Source organism: Maylandia zebra, linkage group LG8 (assembly GCF_041146795.1).
Source record: "Maylandia zebra isolate NMK-2024a linkage group LG8, Mzebra_GT3a, whole genome shotgun sequence".
Classification (NCBI taxonomy): domain Eukaryota; kingdom Metazoa; phylum Chordata; class Actinopteri; order Cichliformes; family Cichlidae; genus Maylandia; species Maylandia zebra.
The window spans coordinates 15,534,001-15,554,318 of NC_135174.1; the positions used below are offsets into that span (position 1 = coordinate 15,534,001).

At 40.6% G+C, this 20,318-nt stretch overlaps 4 protein-coding genes across 9 annotated transcripts; 3 read left to right on the plus strand and 1 right to left on the minus strand.

Annotated features, from left to right (window-relative positions):
• Positions 1 to 844: 844 nt before the first annotated feature.
• Positions 845 to 6,589, minus strand: LOC101480389 (elongin-B). The gene is made up of 4 exons (XM_004574972.4): positions 6,442 to 6,589; positions 5,541 to 5,675; positions 4,043 to 4,151; positions 845 to 1,891 (listed from the first exon to the last, which is right to left on the minus strand). Exons 1-4 carry the CDS (start codon positions 6,442 to 6,444, stop codon positions 1,779 to 1,781), a joined length of 360 nt encoding a protein of 119 aa, XP_004575029.1. The 5' UTR covers positions 6,445 to 6,589; the 3' UTR covers positions 845 to 1,778.
• On the plus strand, positions 6,530 to 11,789 carry pkmyt1 (protein kinase, membrane associated tyrosine/threonine 1). Of its 4 annotated transcripts, XM_004574969.4 has the most exons (9): positions 6,571 to 6,705; positions 7,853 to 7,899; positions 7,983 to 8,391; positions 8,558 to 8,795; positions 8,888 to 9,161; positions 9,247 to 9,353; positions 9,436 to 9,608; positions 10,738 to 10,955; positions 11,058 to 11,789. In XM_004574969.4, the coding sequence occupies exons 3-9, from the start codon at positions 8,023 to 8,025 to the stop codon at positions 11,428 to 11,430; spliced, it is 1,752 nt and encodes a 583-aa protein (XP_004575026.1). In that variant the 5' UTR covers positions 6,571 to 6,705; positions 7,853 to 7,899; positions 7,983 to 8,022; the 3' UTR covers positions 11,431 to 11,789. The 4 variants fall into 4 exon arrangements, with proteins under 4 accessions (XP_004575028.1, XP_004575025.1, XP_004575026.1 ...); XM_004574971.2 differs by lacking the exon at positions 7,853 to 7,899 and having other exon boundaries at positions 6,530 to 6,613; XM_004574968.2 differs by lacking the exon at positions 7,853 to 7,899 and having other exon boundaries at positions 6,566 to 6,705.
• A 527-nt stretch (positions 11,790 to 12,316) lies between these two features.
• Positions 12,317 to 14,038, plus strand: LOC101480686 (uncharacterized). Its single transcript, XM_004574973.3, has 3 exons — positions 12,317 to 12,593; positions 12,822 to 13,020; positions 13,113 to 14,038. The coding sequence occupies exons 2-3, from the start codon at positions 12,831 to 12,833 to the stop codon at positions 13,832 to 13,834; spliced, it is 912 nt and encodes a 303-aa protein (XP_004575030.1). The 5' UTR covers positions 12,317 to 12,593; positions 12,822 to 12,830; the 3' UTR covers positions 13,835 to 14,038.
• A 652-nt stretch (positions 14,039 to 14,690) lies between these two features.
• LOC101480971 (uncharacterized) lies at positions 14,691 to 19,135 on the plus strand. 3 transcript variants are annotated; one of them, XM_004574974.3, is made up of 3 exons: positions 14,691 to 14,933; positions 15,554 to 15,765; positions 15,845 to 19,135. In XM_004574974.3, exons 2-3 carry the CDS (start codon positions 15,555 to 15,557, stop codon positions 16,738 to 16,740), a joined length of 1,107 nt encoding a protein of 368 aa, XP_004575031.2. In that variant the 5' UTR covers positions 14,691 to 14,933; position 15,554; the 3' UTR covers positions 16,741 to 19,135. The 3 variants fall into 3 exon arrangements, with proteins under 3 accessions (XP_004575031.2, XP_004575033.2, XP_004575032.2); XM_004574976.6 differs by lacking the exon at positions 14,691 to 14,933 and adding an exon at positions 15,111 to 15,211; XM_004574975.4 differs by lacking the exon at positions 14,691 to 14,933 and adding an exon at positions 15,403 to 15,477.
• Positions 19,136 to 20,318: the final 1,183 nt, after the last annotated feature.

Genomic DNA, 20,318 nt, shown 5'->3' on the forward strand with positions numbered 1-20,318 from the left:
GCTTTTCACTCTTGCAGCTTCAGGTTGTTTTAACATGACAGTGATATGGTGAAAAACAACTCATTAAGTGACTCATTCCAGTCACTTAACTGGACCTCTACACTACATTTTTGCTGGCAATGCCTTTTGGAGAATTTTAATTAGTGTAGAAGTTAGGACCAAATATCAACAGCTTAAAATAAACCTGGTGCTTTTTGGATACCTCCTGGAGGTTTGAAGGGGGCGTTTTTGTTGATTTGAGCTTTAATTTTACAGTGAATCTATATTATAAAAGAAAAACTGTCCATCCTGTTCTACAAATCCCAGAAAGAAAATAGCAGTTTCACAGTTTTTAACATATCACAGAATAAAAAGCACAAGTGTAAATAATACAATTTAAATATGACAATTTGTTATACCTGCTTACTGTGCATGCCGGCTCACATATGGGCTGGACAGAGGCATTGTTAACGTCACTATCACACCTGTATATGAGTTTTGTGACTTCTACATCATCAGTGATTTCGATTTTACCCCCAAAACAGAAACGCATTTTTTGAGCGATACATAAATCAAATGAAAAAGCAAATATGATGCAAATTAGAACTCACATATGCAATTTAATATTTAAGTTCTCTTTTTTTTTAAATTTGTCAAGGATCAATAAACACTCCTTTGTCAAAAAGTTAAAATTTTCTGGAAATTATTTCATGGTTCAGGCTTTACATGGTTGTAAGAATCACTGCTACAGCCCTGCCCAGTGCCTCCAACACAGATCAATACACTGAATTACTGATTTATTCATTAAATACTGACACAAACTTAAAAAACATAAAAAAACAAACAAATCAAAAAGCAGTCAGAGTAAAAAACCAAACAGGAAAAACTTTTAATTAAGCAAGATCACAGTTACAGGCTATGCATGTGTAATAAGGGGAAGATGCCACGTAAGTGTTGGTGACTTGTGATGTGTGCATTTACAAAATGAAAAGTTTAACACAAGAAACGCTCCTCCTGTGTATATACTGTATGTCACAGACAGAATATCCTTTGACCAAACAACTAAAGAAGAAGAAAAATAATCCCTCTGCTGTCCAAGAGGTACCTGCCTTTGGTCTCAGTGCGTGAAACACAACAAGGGACTAACGCGTGAAACAAACCGAAGAAACAAAATGATGATGAAAACAAAAATGAACGCAACTATCTTACAGACATTCTTCCTGGTTTACGATCGAATCAGAAATGTACAACGAAAAGTGGGAATCAGACCAGAGAAACGAATCAGTGGTAGGTCTATCTGCTTCTGTGAATGTAAAGCCTTTGTTTTGAGTTTGTTCATGCATTTGCTGATTCACACACTGGACTCTTACCCATGCATGTTAATTCTAGAGCACTGTGACACACAACTACGCCTCCACCCTTTCCAAAATATTAATGATAATAATTAGAATAACTCAACACATACACACACACACACGCACGCATACACACAATCACACTTTCCAAACCAACTTCTTCACTCGGTGCTTAGGAGCAAATTCAAGGAGCTGAACTGCATGTGATGTGGAAATCAATAGAGTTAAAAAACAAACAAACAAAAAAAACAACAAAAACGTGTGGGGGGGATGTTGAGATGACAACATGAAGGTAACATGGATCGGCTTGGTTACCTAAAACGTCCCCATCCAATCAAATGAAACTATTTTACACATCCTCCACCCCGCTACTTCTTCACCGCAGTTAATCTGCACACTGCCACTTCCATCCTTCCCGCCGATGCTCGCTTCCTGCCTCTGCCATCACTGCACTGCCTGTTCATTAGCAGTGCTACCAGAGTCCTGAGGCTTCATCACATCAGGGAGTTCCGGGGGGCTGGAAAAGGCCTCGATGTGCAGCTGCTCAAACATCTCATCTGCAGGGCACAGAGACAAGGAAGCATGAGCTCCATCGTGACAGCAGAGTTTAATGTGGCTGCACATAATAAAAGGTTGCTGAAATGAATCATTACTGTAGAGCAAGTGTATCCAGGGGAAAATCCTTCAAAACAGATTCATGCTCGTGTAACTAAGGACAAGCTTTGCTCAATGCACTTAAAGGTAGAAGTGCATAATTTGAGCCACAGCTTTAAGGCACGGGGACTCGGGTTACACGCAACACATTTTAATGCCGCTGAGGGCCCTTTGTGCATGCTCTTAAATATAACTGCTGGTAAATCCACGCTGAAAATCTACAATGAGTCTTCTTGAGTTAGTTACAGAATAAAATCACACCTTAATTTTTAAGGAATGAGTTTTGAAGGAGAAGTTACCTTGAAGCTTTCTTTTGAGTGACACACAATACACTCATTCAGTGATGCGATTTACAGTACTGTGCAAAAGTCTCGAGCCACCTCTCATTTCCTAAATAAATACAGTATGAGAGGCAAAAAGACTAAAAAATAAATAAATATATATTTAAAAAAAAAATAGAAAAGTAGACATGTTGTTGTGCTGAAGACCACAGATTACAGTGCAAAAGAATGGATTAGTCAGTCATTCATCATGGTTGTCTACTGAAAAACACTGTTGCTAAATGAGATCAGTGATGGTTTATTAAAAGAGAATAGCACAAACGTTTTCCACCAGTCGTGCTACTAACATAAAAAAAAAAAAAAAAAGAGTCATACTTCTTGGTAAAACGGAAAACTACTCTTTATGACAGAGGAAAATTTAGTACACATCGGAACTGAGAACATCACTTGATTCTCAAATTTTATTCCTTCTCAATAATTACACTGTTTCCAAGATTACATGTAGCATATAACCTTTTATGAATCTTCAACTCAAATACTTTAGAACAGGGGTGGGGAACTCTGGGCCTCAAGGGCCAGTGTCCTGCAGGTTTTAGGTATCACCCTGGGTCAACACACCTGAATCAAATGATCAGTTCATTATCAGGGCTCTGGAGAACTTGAAGACATGTTGAGGAAGTAATTTAGCCAACAGAACAAGCAACAGTGCTTGAGTGTCTGTCTTCCCAGAATGATGCTACGGCCAGTGCACTACTTATATAATGTAACTGTGCAAAAGAAAAGGAAAAATGCCTTTAATTTGGCACAGGACTTATCAGAGGAAAGCAGAGTTTCTGTGACAGTTTGAAGGAGATTGCACAATGTCAATTTCCAAGCATCACAACCTGGGGAATAAATAAAAACCCTTACTTGAGCTTCAGAACAAAAACTTCAGATTCACCCTTCCTAAAGAAATAAAAAGATAGCTTGCTTGCGAATACTTTGAGTCCTTTCTTTGCTCAAATGGAAATAAATCAGTTAGGTTCACATAAAAACACCAGCGCGTCTGACATGAACAAAGCAGACTGCCAACATGACACATTAGTTCCTTAAGGAGAAAACAGTGAAACTATAAGCTGGCCAAGTATGTTGCCTGACTCAAATCCAAGAAAACACTACTGGGGTATTTTTAAGACAAAAAGAGAACAACACAGGCTCTCCATGTTAAAGAAACTGTCTCTAAAGAAAGGAAGAACATCTCTATATAAAAACAAGGAACAATGGTATCATCCACCAAATGTAAAGGTGGACATCTCAAATTATCTCAGTAATAAAAGGTGTGTTTCCTATAGGTGAGTTCCTATAGTGAAGCCCGTATTTTAATAAAGTAAACTGAGGTATTTTTAGCTGCTCCCTTATTTCCCAAGAAGCCGCCTTAATAGAGGGAGCCACATGTTTGATTTAGAACAGATTTTACACCAAATACCCTCCCTGACGTTACCCTCCCATTTATCTGGGCTCGCACTGGCAGTACACAAGCTTGCAACCCCCTGAGGCAGGATTTGTGTCTCCTCAGAAGGTCATTCACATGTCTTAACCACTACACCGCTACTTTAACACTGTAACTCTAAACTGTTCTGATTTTAAATAAAGAGTAAATACATGACAGTTCAACTCTGAGAACGATTTTTATACTAAGATATTTAAGCAATGGTTCATAGGAATGTACTCATTTTTGCTGTGTAGTGTACCCCTGATCTTTAAAACCAAACAAACAGCATAACCACAACATACCATTAATACGAAAGGCCAGACCGACTGTAGCTGGGGCTTGAGGTCTGGCAGTCTGGTTGGTGAATCCAGAGTCACCCAGAGTTTTGCTGTCCTCTAGCAGCTGATCATCCTGTAATACAAAAATATCATGACCTCAGAATTTAAGAAGATAGTCCAACTAATATGCAGAGCGTGTTTCTGATAGAAAATATTTAAGTAAGCAATGTTTATTTACAGAGTTACAAATTACTGCACAGGAAAACAAGTGAAAACTGGGAATAATCACAATAAAATGTATTAGATACTTAAAACATAGTTCAATAGCAATACAAAACCAAAAATATTACAACACAATCTAAATACTTAAACCAAAAAGGTTTCAACGACTTTTCCATGAAGTCTAAAGAGCGAGCTAAATATAGCTGGAGTGGCAGACTGATCCATAGTCTTGGCTGCCACAGACTGAAAGGCTCTATACCCCAGTCTACAATCTTATATGAGGAACAACTAATGTATTTTGAGCAAGTGCGAAGCAGTGTGTTTAATGAGAAACTGAGATTAGTAGTCTGAGCTTGATTTAGTGCTCTGTATGTAAATATGAGAATTTTAAAACGAATTCTAAAATCAACTGTGAGCCGACGTAAAGAGCATAAAACAAAGAGAATGTGAGCACGTCTGTATTAGGGTCTGGATGCAACATTTTGTATCATTTGGAGGTATGAAAGAGATGATTAATCTAAGCGGGTAAATAGGGTGTTCCAGTAATATAAGCACGAAGACACAAATATATGAACAATTTTCTCCAGTCCAGCATGGAAGACCATAGCTTACAATTTGGAAATCTTCCTTTAATGAAAGAAACCAGAAAATGACATAAAATATTACAGAGCGATTACAAACACTAGACTTCAAAGATGAACAAAAGGAGGCAATCGCTTGACAGGTTCTTGAATATATTTTAGGAGGAGTTATAATCCTGGTCTCAGTCTCACTGAAGATTAAAACAAGGTAACTGCTGGAAAGCCAAACATTAAATCATTATAAACAATTAGCTAGGGTGGACAGTCTATCCAGCTGGTGAGGCTTAAAAGACATTTCAGCATGGACATGACAAGTAATGCCCCCGAAAGATTTGAACGATCCCAGCTAAAGGAAGGATGTAATAGGCCCAGGTTTGAGCCTTGTGAAACTCCACAGGTTAGAAAAGCTATTTGAGATCAAGCAATATGAGCACAGAACAATGTCCCACATCAGATGCCAGCTTTTAAAAACCTGCCTGAAAGGGATCAGAAATCTGTCATAGGTAAAAGAATCTAAATAGATTTTCCACAACTGCAAATTTTTCTGATAATTTCCTATTCAATGGTAATTTTGAAATAGGTCAATAATTACCAATATTTACCATGAGGTTGAAGTTTGTTGGGGTAATATTCAACTACTGTGAATGTTAACATTAACACTGGCTACATTCTGGCAAAATTAAAGTGCACATTTAGTCTTTCTGATGCTGTAAGCTCACTTTGTAGAGTCGCTGGTCCTCGGGTGGTCTTTTAAGTATTCCCTCGACAATACGCTTCAGCTCATAGACAGTGGTGGACTCCTTGGCATCTGTGAAGATTGTGGTCTTGTGACGCCGGATCATTAAGAACACGTCCTGAAAGGAAAAAAGGGGGGCACACAATGTAAAAACCAGCTACAGTTGCTCATTTACCAAGAAGTTGAGGATTGGGTTCTATGAAACGTTACTCCACATTAAGAACGTCTATCCACAAAAATATAGTTCTTGAGTAAATATATATTATGACCAACAATAACCCCGTTTTACTAGACAAAACATCTCATTAGGCCACAAAACTCGTTAATATTGCATGCCTATCCGAAACTGCTTAAACACCTAACCTGACTGTACAGCGAAGATTTTTAAAAGGTTATATTACATGAAAATTTGATAGCGGATTCTGTAATAGATATTCTGATAAGTGTCACTTCATTTATTCATACGCTAGCAAATAACAGTGAACAGTGTGAAGCAGACGTAGCTCTGGGCTAGCGCGATATTAGCCGACACGTCAACTGTTTTGATAGTTCGGTGGAAAACAGCCCTAGATAACACACGGAATAGGTCTGACAAATACAGTACACACTCAGCTAACCACATGATATTGCCTGGATTAATTAGCTAGCTAGCGTTACAGCATTTCCAAGGTTAGCTGAGCTAAGTTCCCTCGCTAGCTACACCCCCTCGGTTATGGATGGAAAGGCTAAGCTAGCAAAGCAAAAGTGAAATTAACATTTCTATAGCCAACAGTATCCGCTGTTATTATCACGTTAATACGTTTGAACACATCGCCGAACATTAACAGAGTGTCGAAATCTACGTACGACTCTCCCGAACTAATCGGCAATAATATTAAAGTTACCATTTCAAGTGGTCAGCTAGCTAGCCAGTTACGCCAGCTCTGTGTTTTGCAGCAAAAGCCCAGACTGCACTGCTCTCGGATATTGCGCAATGTACATGCGCAACTCGTACATTCCGTATTCACGGAGACCAGCTACGCAGCGCTACGTGAGAGTTTCAGAATTTGGCGCGAGGTAGGTTGACGCTTGAAGGGTGTACGCGCAGGGTTTGGATAGAAGACCGCTGTTTTGAAACCTGTCGTCAAAAGTGGACTATGGTCTGCGAGGTAACGTTTTTTAATTCCGCTTTAATTAAATAGTTAAATATAAAATGTCAGTTAGAGTAAGTTATCTTCTCGCGGGCTAGCCAGCTAATCAGGCTGTGTTGTCATGTTTGTTTTGTTCCGCCCGGGGTTAACGTTAGCCACAGGTATTTAGCTGCGGTGACAGTTGTCATTGCTATAAACTAATGGACAGTATTTGTGCTTCGAGTAATGTTACGTTAACAAAGCGAAAAGTTATGTTGGAAAAATTAATCAGTTGTGTTTTATCAGCGGGTCTTTACTTTCCCCCTGACGCCAGGGGCTGGGCTGGGAAAAGGAATACCTGTCTTCCTACAAATGGGTTTAGTATCAATGGATCGAGAGGACTGTGCCGATACCGATATCAGACAAAAGCTCTACAACCTGTCAAACCAGATGTACCAGGAGTAGTGCTAAATGGGTGGGGATCAGTCTAGAAAGACCCATTTTTTTGTTTGTTTTTTTCAGTCTTCATAAATAATACCTTTTTGCCTTTGCTCTGTGGAGAACTAGATGAAAAGAAACCATTAAAACTGAGCACTAGTTGTGAAAAAAATCAACTTCCAGTTCTGGTGAGGAAATTTATAAATACCCAATGTGGGAATGAATACCATGTTGAATTGGAGCTTTTAATGATTTATTTGAACTGTTGTTTTTCCAGGGTGGAAGGATTGTGCAGCAAACATCTTTAATTACCAAAAACAAAAAACTGGGTGCACAAGTTTGAATTTATTTGGGATTTTCTGTAATCCTGTGTGTTCACTTGTGTTGTCAATGATCCCAATTACATATCAAAACTGGTTTAGGAATGGATAGAGCAGGCTAACCTGGAATGGCCTTCCCAAAGCTCTGACATCAACCCTGTAGAAAATGTACTGATTAGGCTTAAAAGCAGAGTCTGTGCCAGGAAACCAACTAATTTAAATGAATTCTGTCAAGACGAGTGGTCAGATATCCAACCACAATTATGCCAGATGCTTGTTGATGGGTACCAAAGGGGTCTAATCGAGGTGCAACTTGCTCAGGGACATTTAACCAAATATAAGTGGCGGAATATACTCTTGACCTTGTGTGTATTAGAGAAAATCTAAAATAAATCCAAACTCGTTTACCCAATTCTTCTTTTTTACAGCCACTTAAGATGTATGCTGTTAAATCATTCAACTATGAAAAGAGAGTGTATGTAAAATTCTCACCACATCTACATATATGTAGCTGTATGTATTGCTTATGTTTACAATTTTTACTTTTGACTGTTACAGCTTCCTGTCTTTATAGTAAAGAACAGAAAAGGTCGACACAATGTCTGTGGCGGTGGAAACTACAATGCCGAGGGTGGCTCTCCCTCTTCCAACCCACTTCTCCCACGCGGAGCAGTCCTTCTCTCTCAAAAAGCGCCGGCTGCCTTTTTCCTCGTCGTCTACGTCAAACTCATCCTACTATTCCCCTGCTCGTCTCTCAAATTCTTTGCCTCCGCTGCCACCGTCTAAAGGATGCCCCCCGCTGAGCAGAATGTTTCCTCAGCATCAATCCCCCTGGACACCCCTGTCTAATTCCCTCAGTAAATCTCCAAATTCTGCGTATGATCCCAGCAAACAGCAGTCCTACTTCAATCAGTGCTTTACTAACTTGGGCCTGCTGGGGAGGGGATCATTTGGAGAAGTTTACAAGGTGAGCAAAACACAGATTTAAATAAAGAGGGCTATATAATAACATAATATATTTGGTGTTGCTGTTTCTTCACATCAAGGAAACTGGAAAATTCAGGATTTTAAGTATTTGTTTGTTTATTTTTCCAAAAGTTGTAATTTCTGGATATTTTCTTTTCTCTCTCCAGGTGCAAAGCAACAGAGATGGTCGTCAGTACGCAGTCAAACGCTCTGCTCAGCGCTTCAGGGGTAACAGTGAGAGGAATCGGAGCGTCAGGGAAGCCAGGAATCACGAGCACCTGTGTCCTCACCCTCATATTTTGAACTTCGTGGCTGCCTGGGAGGAGTGCGGCCGACTCTACATCCAGACAGAGCTGTGCAGCACCAGCTTGCTGCATCACGCTGAGAACCAGCCTCCTGGCCCAGGTCTGCCCAAAAACAGTTTGTATCAGCTGTGATTTTGTATAAAACTTCTACATCCTCGTTCATGCTGACTTGTGTTTTTTGCTTGTAAACAGACGAGCCTGCTGCTTGGGCCTACCTGTGCGATCTCCTCTCAGCACTGCAGCACTTACACTCTCATGGCTTCGTGCATCTGGACCTCAAGCCCGCCAACGTCCTCATCACCGCCTCTGGTCGTCTGAAGCTGGGCGATTTCGGGCTGCTGCTTGAGCTCAAACAGATGGGAGCTGCAGGGGAGAAATCAAAGGACGATGTTCAGGAGGGTGATCCCAGATACATGGCCCCCGAGCTGCTGCGTGGGGAGTATGGACCTGCTGCAGATGTTTTCAGGTACATATGTGATTCATTATGTACAGATGTGACTGATCTGATTTGAAATAAGTGTCTAAATATTATCGCATCCTTTTTTATTTAGTTTGGGGGTTTCCATACTGGAGCTTGCTTGTAATATCGAGGTTCCAAATGGTGGCGAGGGGTGGCAGCAGCTCAGGCGAGGCTGTCTCCCCACAGAGTTTACCAACGGTGAGATCTGCTCTAGGAGGCCTCATCAATTTCCTCATCTGATATAATGATTTTTCTTTTAAACTTCCATGTGTGATTGCAGGCCTGTCAGAGGAGCTTCAGACAGTCCTACAGATGATGCTGGCCCCAGAGCCGTCTGAGAGACCCACAGTCTCTGAGCTTCTTGCCCTCCCCTCTGTTAGGAAATGCAGGTGGAGGAGACGCATGTATCTTATGGCTGCTGAGACGATGCTGACACTGGCCTCCCTGTGTCAGGTAACAGAATCACTAAATCCTTTAAATATTAATCTTTTAGGATTGATTATTTTGATTAACAGTTTAGTAAAATGTCCTTGTAAGGATGCCACAGCATTAAAAATAGAATAACTTTATTGTCCACATAATGGGCAGCTGTTTTCGGTTCACCAAGCCACAAATCAACCAATCAGTTCATGAATCCTGGGAGATATCGGCCCACATTCATAGATATGCATATCTATAAATTCAATACAACTATAGAAATACACCACAGCATCTTATTATTTAGCATGCTGATTGCATTTGGTACAAATGATCCCTTATACCCCTTTAGCTAGAGGGATCCTATAAAGTTGTCCTGAGAACATTAATTCAAAGTCAGAATAATGGGGGTGTTCACGGTCAGCAACAATAGACCGAGCTTTCCTGAAGATGGTCTGATGACACAGCTTAGCCAATAAAGTTTGTTGTCAACCAATCATTTTTCCAGAAATTCTGACAATCCTGTTTATTTTGCTATTGTGTTCCTGTTTGCCACAGTCAGGCTACCAAACCAGGCTGAGATACTGAACGTAAAATCAAGCTGACAAACTCTTTCCAAAACGTTGTGCCTAACTCCGAAACCTCTTGACGTCCTGATAACAATGAATCTCTGATTAGCTTCCTTGTAAATGGATAAAGCATTAATCATAAAGTTGATCTTGCCATCAATATATATAAAGTGGAAAACCTGTCCATCGGGTCTGTGTTATTCAAGTGAAACACGTGTTGTGGACATTAATCAACAAATAACAAGATTTAAACCTCTCTTTCAACCTATGAACCTGAACAAAATAGTTAGAGTTCCTATAAAAACAAAAGACAATCATCAGCATATTTTAACATTTTCACATTCCCTGCATGTCATTTAAACAGAAAATAACAATAGTGATCGAACACACCCTTGAGGATCCCCCGTACTAACAATGGTTTCACCAAATAAAACATGATTAATACAAAGCTTTTCAGATGATCAGTTAGAAAATCTCTAATCCAGTGAATCAGTCCTGAAGTTAATTTAGCCTGGCCAATTCCAAACTTCAGCCTTTAAAGTTTACTTTCCTCAACCTTGACAAATACATTTTTCTATATTTTCTTTTCTTCATAGATCGTAGTCTCCTTTGGGTGTAGATTCCTCTCCTTCTTTCGCTTGCCCTTCCTCCCTCATTGGAACAATCCAGCTCCCTGCACTCCTCCTAAAGACAGTTGGGACAGGGATTTAACCCTGCCTCTCAGTGCCATGCATACTGACTCCGGGACCCCAGAAGAGGATGCAGTGTTTTTTCATCCCACAGACCCAGAACTGTCCCCCACCTTCTCACAAAGGTAGAGAATTATCGCATCAATAGGATGGAAGAAAATTTTTAAGTGAGTATATTTGTTCTGTTTAACTCTCCTTTTTTATCTTCCTTTGTTTTCATGTCACAGGGTAAAATCCAGATTGTCTGTAGAGAGCACATCCACGCCTCTCCCGGGCTCGCCAATGCGCTATCACCAGAGTCCTGCCCACACACCCACTCACTCAAATCTTAGTGGCTGGTTCTCATGTAAACTTGCTCAGACCCCTTCCAGCATCCACACTAATGGCTCCTGCCGCACACTGACACCTAAAGTGAGTCCCATACATGCCGAGCTGGACGCAGACTCCTTCCAGAGCTTACACTCTCCATCCACCAAGTCCTCACAGCGGCGTGGGCGCAACTGGGTCCAAGTGGAGGAGGTCGTACCTCCTCGACCCAGCTTGGAACCAAAGAACCTGCTCAGCTTGTTCGAAGAAACGGCTCTGGAGGGGGAACGATGAACACAACACTGCCTTTATCTCATTCATGAGTTTTTGTGCGAAAAATGTAATGTGACAAAGACCTAATGTATTAATGTAATAAGTTTACTAGCTTGTAAATATTTTTTTTTTGCCATTTTGTAACAGCTTCTTTTAATGTGCATTTGAAACAAAAAATGAATTTAGGGGAAAAGGGTTGGATGTGTACTCAGACCTTAGAACACTTTTCTTTTCTTTTTTTGATTTGTGCCAGTGTAATCAGTTGCTGAAACGACTTGTGACTGTGACTCTGCGTTGTTTACCTCGTGAGATACAAAACAAAGCTAGCAGAGTTTGAACTTGTGGAGCATGTTGTGACTATAAAGCACCTCAAAATACGACATGACTGGTGTTTCTTTGTTCTCTAGACTTGTGCACATTACAGTTTGATATAACAGGCTATCATTTGAGAGTAGTCATCTGTTCTCTGATTGGATAGTTAAATTTGTGATTGACAAGACATTGACCAATCAGCTGAAAGGAAGAAAACTCGGGTCAAAACTCGTACTTGTAAGTTGAAACTTGAGTGCAGTTTCACACGTATTTTTTATATATATATTTTTTGCTTTGTATCTGTAACCAGACCTTAACAAAAACAACTTGTAACTTGTGTAAATATTTTTACACACACAAATCTTTTTCTTACGCACACACAAATTCTTATCTGCAGATGCACAAATATATATACGCATTCTGATTTACAAGTACAAAATATTTATGACCACAATTTGAGCCCATAGGACAGTCAACAGAAACACATTTTTCATAGTGCATGTTTGAGGTACAGTATATTTGAATTTTAGTAAACGCAGTACAGCTTTGTGGTGTTATGTTTTGAGCCCTTACCAGTAGGTGGCAGCAACGGGCCTCAGGAACGCTTCAAACCCATGAAGAGGACGCTGCCGCTTTATTGCTATCGCGCTGTTTATTAAACCGTTTTAACACCTGACCCGGTTTACAGCAGGAAAAGCTTCACACAAAGATGTTCGGCGGACGCACTGGCTGCCATTTTTAATCTACCTGCAGGAATCATTTTAAAGGGAAACGATTACCTGCATGAGTGTTAATATTTTAAACAATTCACGATTGCAGTTTGAGCGGCTGTTGAGACTGCGCATGCTTCATGGGATCGCATTAAACTCAAGGTATGTGAGCATTCGGCTTGTTAATAACTGGTAGTAAAAATGCACTCCCGTTTTTTCTGCTTTCCTCTTAAATAATACATTCTGCTATTTTTTTTTGTTGTTGTTCTTTGTTGCATAAATATCCAATCGCCATTATTTCTTTCATTTATCTAAGTGGAAATGTGCAGAACACATGTTGCATCCTGCAAAAGTCTGTTAAATATGCTCCTTAATTTTTTGTCTTCTTAGTCCTTAAAGATGGCCAAAATTGAGCGCCTTAATGTTCGAGTGGAAAAGCTCCTGTCTAAAGTAGTACAGGAGGTTCTGGATGTGGTGAAAGAAACTGTGTGCGAGTATCAGGAGAAAACTGCCAGAACCCAGAGAGAGAATCAGAGTCTGAAGAGGAGACTGCAGGAGCTGCAAGACAGAATTAACCTGGAGAGCAATGGTAAGAAAACAAAGGATCCAGCTGTGAGTACAAGTGGTGAAACAGCTGGATTTAAACTTTTTTAAAGTAGTTTAATGTGTGTCTTCCTGCAGGATTTGTGCCAGAAATGTTTGCATCCATCCCAGCAGACATGAAAGAGAAAGAAGAGGTGGTCATCCCTGTTGATAAAGACACTGAGTCATTAGGTGCTTCCTGCTTTTCCCCTGACCGTGCAACAGAAAGCCTGGGAAATCTGAAAACAAAGACACATGATGGACAGTCAGCCTCACTATTAAACCACGAAAGACCCTTCATTGCACCTCTGCATTCTGAAAATGACCAGAAAACGAAAGTAGAGCCTGCATCAGATAACGATGGCTTGCGTATTGTGAATTATTTTTATTGCGATCCATCAACGAGCACTGCAGGACTCGGAGGTGAGTCTGCAGTTTTCTACATTGATTCAGAACGTGACGTACAGGAGCCAGCGAGACACATCAGTGCAAACGATGCCGGAGAAGAAAACCAAACCAACACAGAAGTGGGCTGCTCGTCCTCAGCAGAGAAACTGCAGAGAAACGTCCGAAAACACTACAGCTGCTCTCTCTGCGGTCGCACCTTCAGGCATGCAGGTGACTATAAGAAACACAACCGGGTGCACACAGGGGAGAGGCCGTACTGTTGCTCGGTGTGCGGCAAGCGCTTCAGCCAGTCGGGGTACCTCACAGTACACCTGCGCTACCACACAGGAGAGAAGCCGTTTGCCTGCAGCCAGTGCGGGAAAAGCTTCAGTCACTCAAGTAACTTAAAGAAGCACCAGCAGACTCATCTGTGAAGGCTGGTGGGTTTTTCGAGGTCAGCTAAAAACATATAAAGAGGTTAATGTGCCTTCTTCACAGAATAGACTGCCTCTTAGGGAGCACTTGTGTTTTCCTGAGCTGCTGTTGTTGGTCAGATTTTGTTTGTTCCATTACTAGATTTTGAAGCATGGAGTCTGTAGTGTGTTTCTGTATTGTGATCTCCAAATAAAATAATTAGCTGATCAAATTCTTTTGGTCCTTCTGTGTGGTCCATTGCAATATTTGAGACGGGTGCACAATTTCTTTTGAATCAGTCTCAAAACCAAAATTGTATTGTTCTGAATCATCAGACTTAAAGGCACCTACTGGAAGCCACAGCTCATTTCTAAAATATATCCACCAATTGGGATCTCTTCTACTTATTCAGTTCAGGGTCACTTATTTAATTTGATTACTCTGTGATGTTGTAACATATTTCTTTAGCAGGTATGGGTTATTAATGTTACCAAAGACCCAGATGGGAAACTGAGACTGTTTTGGAGGACCTCAGCAATAGGATGAACTCAGTTCTCTTCAAAAAATAATTTGATCTCTTTATAATGTGCCACTGTTAGGAGTAGATTACAATTAGGGTCCTAATTTTGGCTTCTTGTAATAATTCTTGAGGTGCAGAGACAGTATTCATGCTTTTGTTGTGACTTCAGATATAGATATGTGATATTTTATTTATTGGCTCTGTCATGTCACAAAACAATTAAGGGTTCAGGATGGCCTAATATAACAAAATAATTCACAATATCACAATTTATTGTATGATAAGAAGAAGACAGAAGCGTTTCACTCGGACTTTTATTTTGAAAACAACCCCTCTGCACACGTGATCAGAGTTCTGCTTCCGGATGTTAAAGATTGTTTTTGCTGTTCGTGGATCTGCTTTGTTACATGTTGTCAGTTTTTTTTTTTTTTAATAAATTATCTTTACAAGTTTGATAGGATAAATTACTTGTCATTAAAATTGATTTATTTATGTATATTTTTGCTAACACGATAGCCTTATGACCAAGTGTTTGGACCTCTGGGATGTTTAAACGGAAAACATTGACATACGAAGCTAACTTCGGGACTAGCTTACAGGTACTCCTGGAGATTTAAAAATATTCTCGTATCTAAAACTGATATTAGTAACAGTTACAAGATAACACTGCCACGTATTTCAGGTTCTAGAAGATGAGTAACCATCATTTTACCTGTTTACAATGTTTTAAATCTCGGACCAAAATAAGGTGAATGTAGCTGAATGGAAGTGTAGTAGGAAATCATTGGATTGCGTTGCATGACGGTTTAATAACAGGACAGGTAATCACTGGTTTCTGAAAGAACAGGTGGCTCTAATTCGTTGTTTGAAGTAACAGGTAACTGCACCCGTCAGTGCTGTCATATACAATCACTGGACACTTTATTAGGTACACCTTGTTTGCACCGGGTTGGACCCCCTTTTGCCTTCAAAACTGCCTTAATTCTTCATAGCATAGATTTTATTACCGGGTAGGCTGTGGTGTTTAAATTATGCTTGGTTGGTATTAAGGAGGTCAAAAAAATATTCCCCACAATGAGCAGTTAAGCAGGTGTACCTAACTAGGTGGTTGATGAGTGTAATCACCTAGCGGTAGCATCAACGGTATTGCTTATCATACATTTCTCCTTAATGAATATATAAAAACAGATGTGTTCTCATAAGTGGTGTTTCATTTCAGGATGTCTAAACTTGAGCGTTTGAACGCCCGGGTGGCCAGACTCCTGACCGAAGCCGTGCAGGAGGTTCTGGAGGTGGTGAAGGAGACGGTGTCAGAGTACCAGGAGAAAACAGCCAGGACACAGAGAGAGAACGAGAGTCTGAAGAGGAGACTGCAGGAGCTCCAGGACAAGATACCAAAAGAAAGCACCCATGAGAACACATATAATTTTTGTGAGGAATTTATTATTACAGATAATGTAACATTTTTGTTCTGCTTAAGGTCTCTTATTCATGATTGCAAATTTCACAGCTGTCCTGACTACAAGTGGGCCATCAGCAGAGGAGTGCGACACAACAGCAAAGCAGGATCGGCGCATCATTCAGAAGCATGACTCGGATGTTATTGCTCTCGCAGAGCAAAACAGCAACCAGCTCAACTATGTCTTGAAGCAGGAGACTAAAGAAAAAGAGAGCCACAGCGGTATTCAGACACAAGCTGAGTCCAAGTTGGCGCAAATGTCCACAGACCACCACAAAGTACAGCTGGCAGATGCAACGCACAACTTAGAGGGGCAGCGTATGCCGTCTGAAACCAGGGACGCCGGCGCAGACCCTTACTCCAGCGCACTGTTTGGGTTAAACATGGCTGCTATCAAAAGTGAATCAGAGCCCACAGACTGCATGTCATCACAACAACCATGTCTTCAATCTCAGTACACCGGCTGCATGGATTTAAGCTGCAACTCCTCTCGTCACACCTCTACCGAGACCCTCAGGCCGCAAGCTAGCGCCGAGCCTTATGGACTCGTTTTTGTTCGTTCAAATCACATGGCACACAGGAGGCATGGATTAGCAAAGAACATCAGGGCCGGTTTGGACGGCAGACAGATCAGGATGGAGCACCTCAGGAGAGACGGCTTCCACTTGTGCGTGGTCTGTGGAAAGACGTTCAGCAGGGTGGGGAACCTGAGAATCCACCAGCGCTGCCACACAGGAGAGAAGCCGTACGGCTGCGTCCAGTGTGGAAGGCGCTTCAGTCAGGCGGGAGACCTGAAAAAACACAAAAGGGTCCACACGGGTGAGAAGCCGTACTACTGCAGCCAGTGTGGAAAGAGCTTCAGTCGAGGGGAGAACCTCAAAAGACACCAGAGGATCCACATCGGAGAGACGCTGCAGTTGCAGCAAGCGTGTCAGGAGCAGCGGTAGTGATTACAGCACTGAGTCGAGTGCACATCAATAAAATCAGCAGAGTTTTTTGTTTCTTTTTTAGAGATTTTTAAAGGTTGATTTTTGACCTGTGATCCTAGTTTTAGAAACAGTTGCAGTGTATTTAAATTGTTGCTAACTGGAGCTGTTGGAAGGCTCCTTTGTTTGTCACGCTAAGCATGGAGAAGCCAGGCGTCTGTTTTTTACCCTCTTAACCAAATAGGGGAAGTCTTAAAAAAATGCATACTCTCTATATCTGATATATCTGGTATATCATATCCGTGCAGTGTTACTTTGGTGACACAACTCAACCGAGTGTTGAAATTGTAATAACAGACGGCAGCAGATGGGCTTCCATGCATTGTTGTAACTTGCAAGAATATATATGTCAGTGCTCAAGAGAAGGATCTTAAACAGGAAGCTTCTGTCACCTTTCAGCTAATTACATTCTCAAGGTGCTACACAGGACATATAAATAAACACCGGGCATCAGTGTGGTTTACACAGGGTGTATCAAAAGAGTCATCCAATTTGGAAAGGCTGTATTTTTAAAGAAACAGTGTTTCAGTCATTACAGGTGAACGACTGAACAGTTAAAGCACTTTGACAACAGATTATTCCTTTTGATACACCCTGTGTAATGAATAAAGCTAGAAATGTAAAAAGAAAGGCACAAAAGCATGCAGGTTTATATATAAATGTGCGCTTTTCATTTAGATCGAGAGATGTTAAGATTTTATTGGAGCTACATTTGAAACAGCTTGTAAAGAAACTAGAGTCTGTAAATCTTCAGCGATACATTTGTATGGCCTGTGAAATCTAATCGAACTTATGTATGCTAAAAATGTGTTTATATGTATGTCTTGTGAAGCTCCGAGGGAATGTGACTTCTAAAAGTTGGGTTGTGCCCAAATGTTTCATAAACACTGCTGCTTCATTTGAAAAAATTCGATTATTTGCATTTTTTTACATGTTTCTATGATATTATGAAGAACAATAATAAGCATTTTATAAGATTCATATAGATGACCCCTCCCTGAACCTGGTTCTGCCGGCGGTTTCTTCCTGCTAAAAGGAAGTCTTTCCTCTCACCAAGTGCTTGCTCATAGGGGATTGTTATTGATGGACTTTGCTCCATCATGCTGGAAAATTGCCACCAGATTGCTCTTGGATCACGGGAAGAAGTTGGGCTTGGAGGACATTTGTAGGATAGTCAAAGAAATAATAATAATAATGATAATGGATTGCATTTATATAGCGCTTTTCGAGACCCTCAAAGCGCTTTACAGTTCCTCTATTCATTCAGTCTGACATTCACACACTGGTGGAGGCAGCTACAGTTGTAGCCACAGCTGCCCTGGAGGAGACTGACAGAAGCGAGGCTGCCATATCGCACCATCGGCCCCTCTGGCCATCACCAGTAGGCGGTAGGTGAAGTGTCTTGCCCAAGGACACAACAACTGAGACTTGTCCATGAGTGGACAAGCAGAAGCCCAAAAGCTTTGATCGGCTTGAGAGCTCTGATCATGCAGATCTCAAAAGCTGATATCCTGCATGCCACAAAGAATTGCAGAAGTTATGAAGAAGATGATGAAATGCTTGTGATTGTGCTTCTGTGCCATGGAAACATGCAGGGGTTAAAGTTTCATTCCCACGTCTTCGGTTAATGAGTAATGAATGTGCTGCAGTCTGGCGTCCTTCCAGCTGATGCCATGGAGATACTTACTTAGGAAGAGTACTGTAGCATAAATGGAGTAACTGTGTTTAAAGTGGCAGGTAATTTCAAAGAACTCAGCAATAAACACACAAACTGTCTGTGCAGCTTGGCTATGCAAGCTAAAGATACAGCTGCTATTTTTCAGAGAGAGAAAAGTGAATCTGTAATAAGATCACTCAGAGATGGAGAAAAATAATAAGAGGATGACGAGGTTATTTTCAAAAGCTATAAACTCAGAGAGCGACAGTTGACAAGCTAGAAATGTAAAGTTTTACATGTATTGTTACGTTAATGGTTCTTGTTCTGTTTTTGGTTTTTTTATCAGAAGCTAGATCTGTGCAGGATGTTTTGCTGTAGCTGAACGGTTATTTCAAGTTGTGAAACTTGAATTGGAATCATTTTGTGTTATGTAAATGGTATGAAAATACTACACAGTTCAGTGCAGGCTAAACTGCTATGTTAGCAGTGTTTACATCCAGTGTACAGTACTGTGCTGTGTTGTGCTGCTGTAGAGCAGGCTGTGGTATTCGTGGCCACTTAAATTAGGTGAAGCAGTGGTGGAGATGGGTAACCAGGTGAAATAGATGATATAAAACTCAGGTAAATTTACTTTGCTGATGCTTTTGCACTGATGAAATTCACCTTTATTTAAGTGAAATTTAACATAGTTTGATTTTTTTTTAAAAATGTAATTCAGAAGTTTAAAAACCACCAAGGTGGATCGAGGCTGATGATGCTGTTTAGCTTAAATTCTACCTTTCATATTGCCTTTATACTGGCCAGGTGTTGAAATAACCGCTTCATAGGTCATGTTAAAATCACAAAAAACAGTTACTCTATCAGCTGACAGCCTGTACCCACAAAGAGAGAGGAACTCTAATGGTACTCACAATGAAAATTAATTTGTAACTTATTAGTAAGTGATTCATTAGCTCATGCTGCACTGCTTCAGTGGATCTTAGGGTTTTGCAGCCTGTAACCCATGGAAACGTGTAAGAAATAATCTAAATAAGAAATGAAGCAGCAAAGTGTTTAAAACACAGAGTTTTGGCTATACAAAAAGGAAATAAATATGTTCTTGCAAGTTAGATGGTGTGCAGGAGCCTCTTTGTCTCCTATGGTACCAGCATTACAAATGCTATATTGATGTGTCTTCTAGGTCTGACTCCGTTATAACAGTTTCCTGTGAAACGTTGGTTTGAAAAGGAGGTTAACTCGACGAGTTGACCTCTTTCGGTCACCTGCAGAATGTGTCGTCATTTCGGTAAATGTCAGAGAAACCTTTTAAAAATCTGAATTGCATGATTGTCATTAAAGCTACCCGACTTTCCAGACTGATTAAAGGCTTTCTGATGGTTGGACATATGTATTGCAAGTTAAACTTGGTTTGTGAAGCAAAGGCAATAAACTAATTTATTACCATTACCGATGGCTCAGTGAGTGACATTTTAAGCAAACTGTTCTTCAGCAGACTGGTCAGCAGCCACAAGTGTATTGTGTAAGTAATTATCACATTTGCACCCACTTGAGTTTTTGCACAGCATGTGTCAGCAGGGTTTTTCTGCTAAAAACAACAGTGACCACATAACCTAAAGCAATCTGCACATCAACATTGTTTTCTGAAGCGGCGGTTCACTCAGAAGCGTTTGAGAAACCACAGGTGCTGGCACAAGTGAGATTCAAATGCCACGAGAGAATATGCATTATGTTAACAGTACTGCAAAAAAGTCTTGAACCACCTCTCGTTTCTTTATGTTTTGCTTCCAAGCAGTCAGACTTTTTGTCATTTTTTAAATGGTCTTGAGTAAGAGTTCTCCAGGCTTTCTGGAGGTTTCTATTTGGACATTCGCTGCTTTTTCAC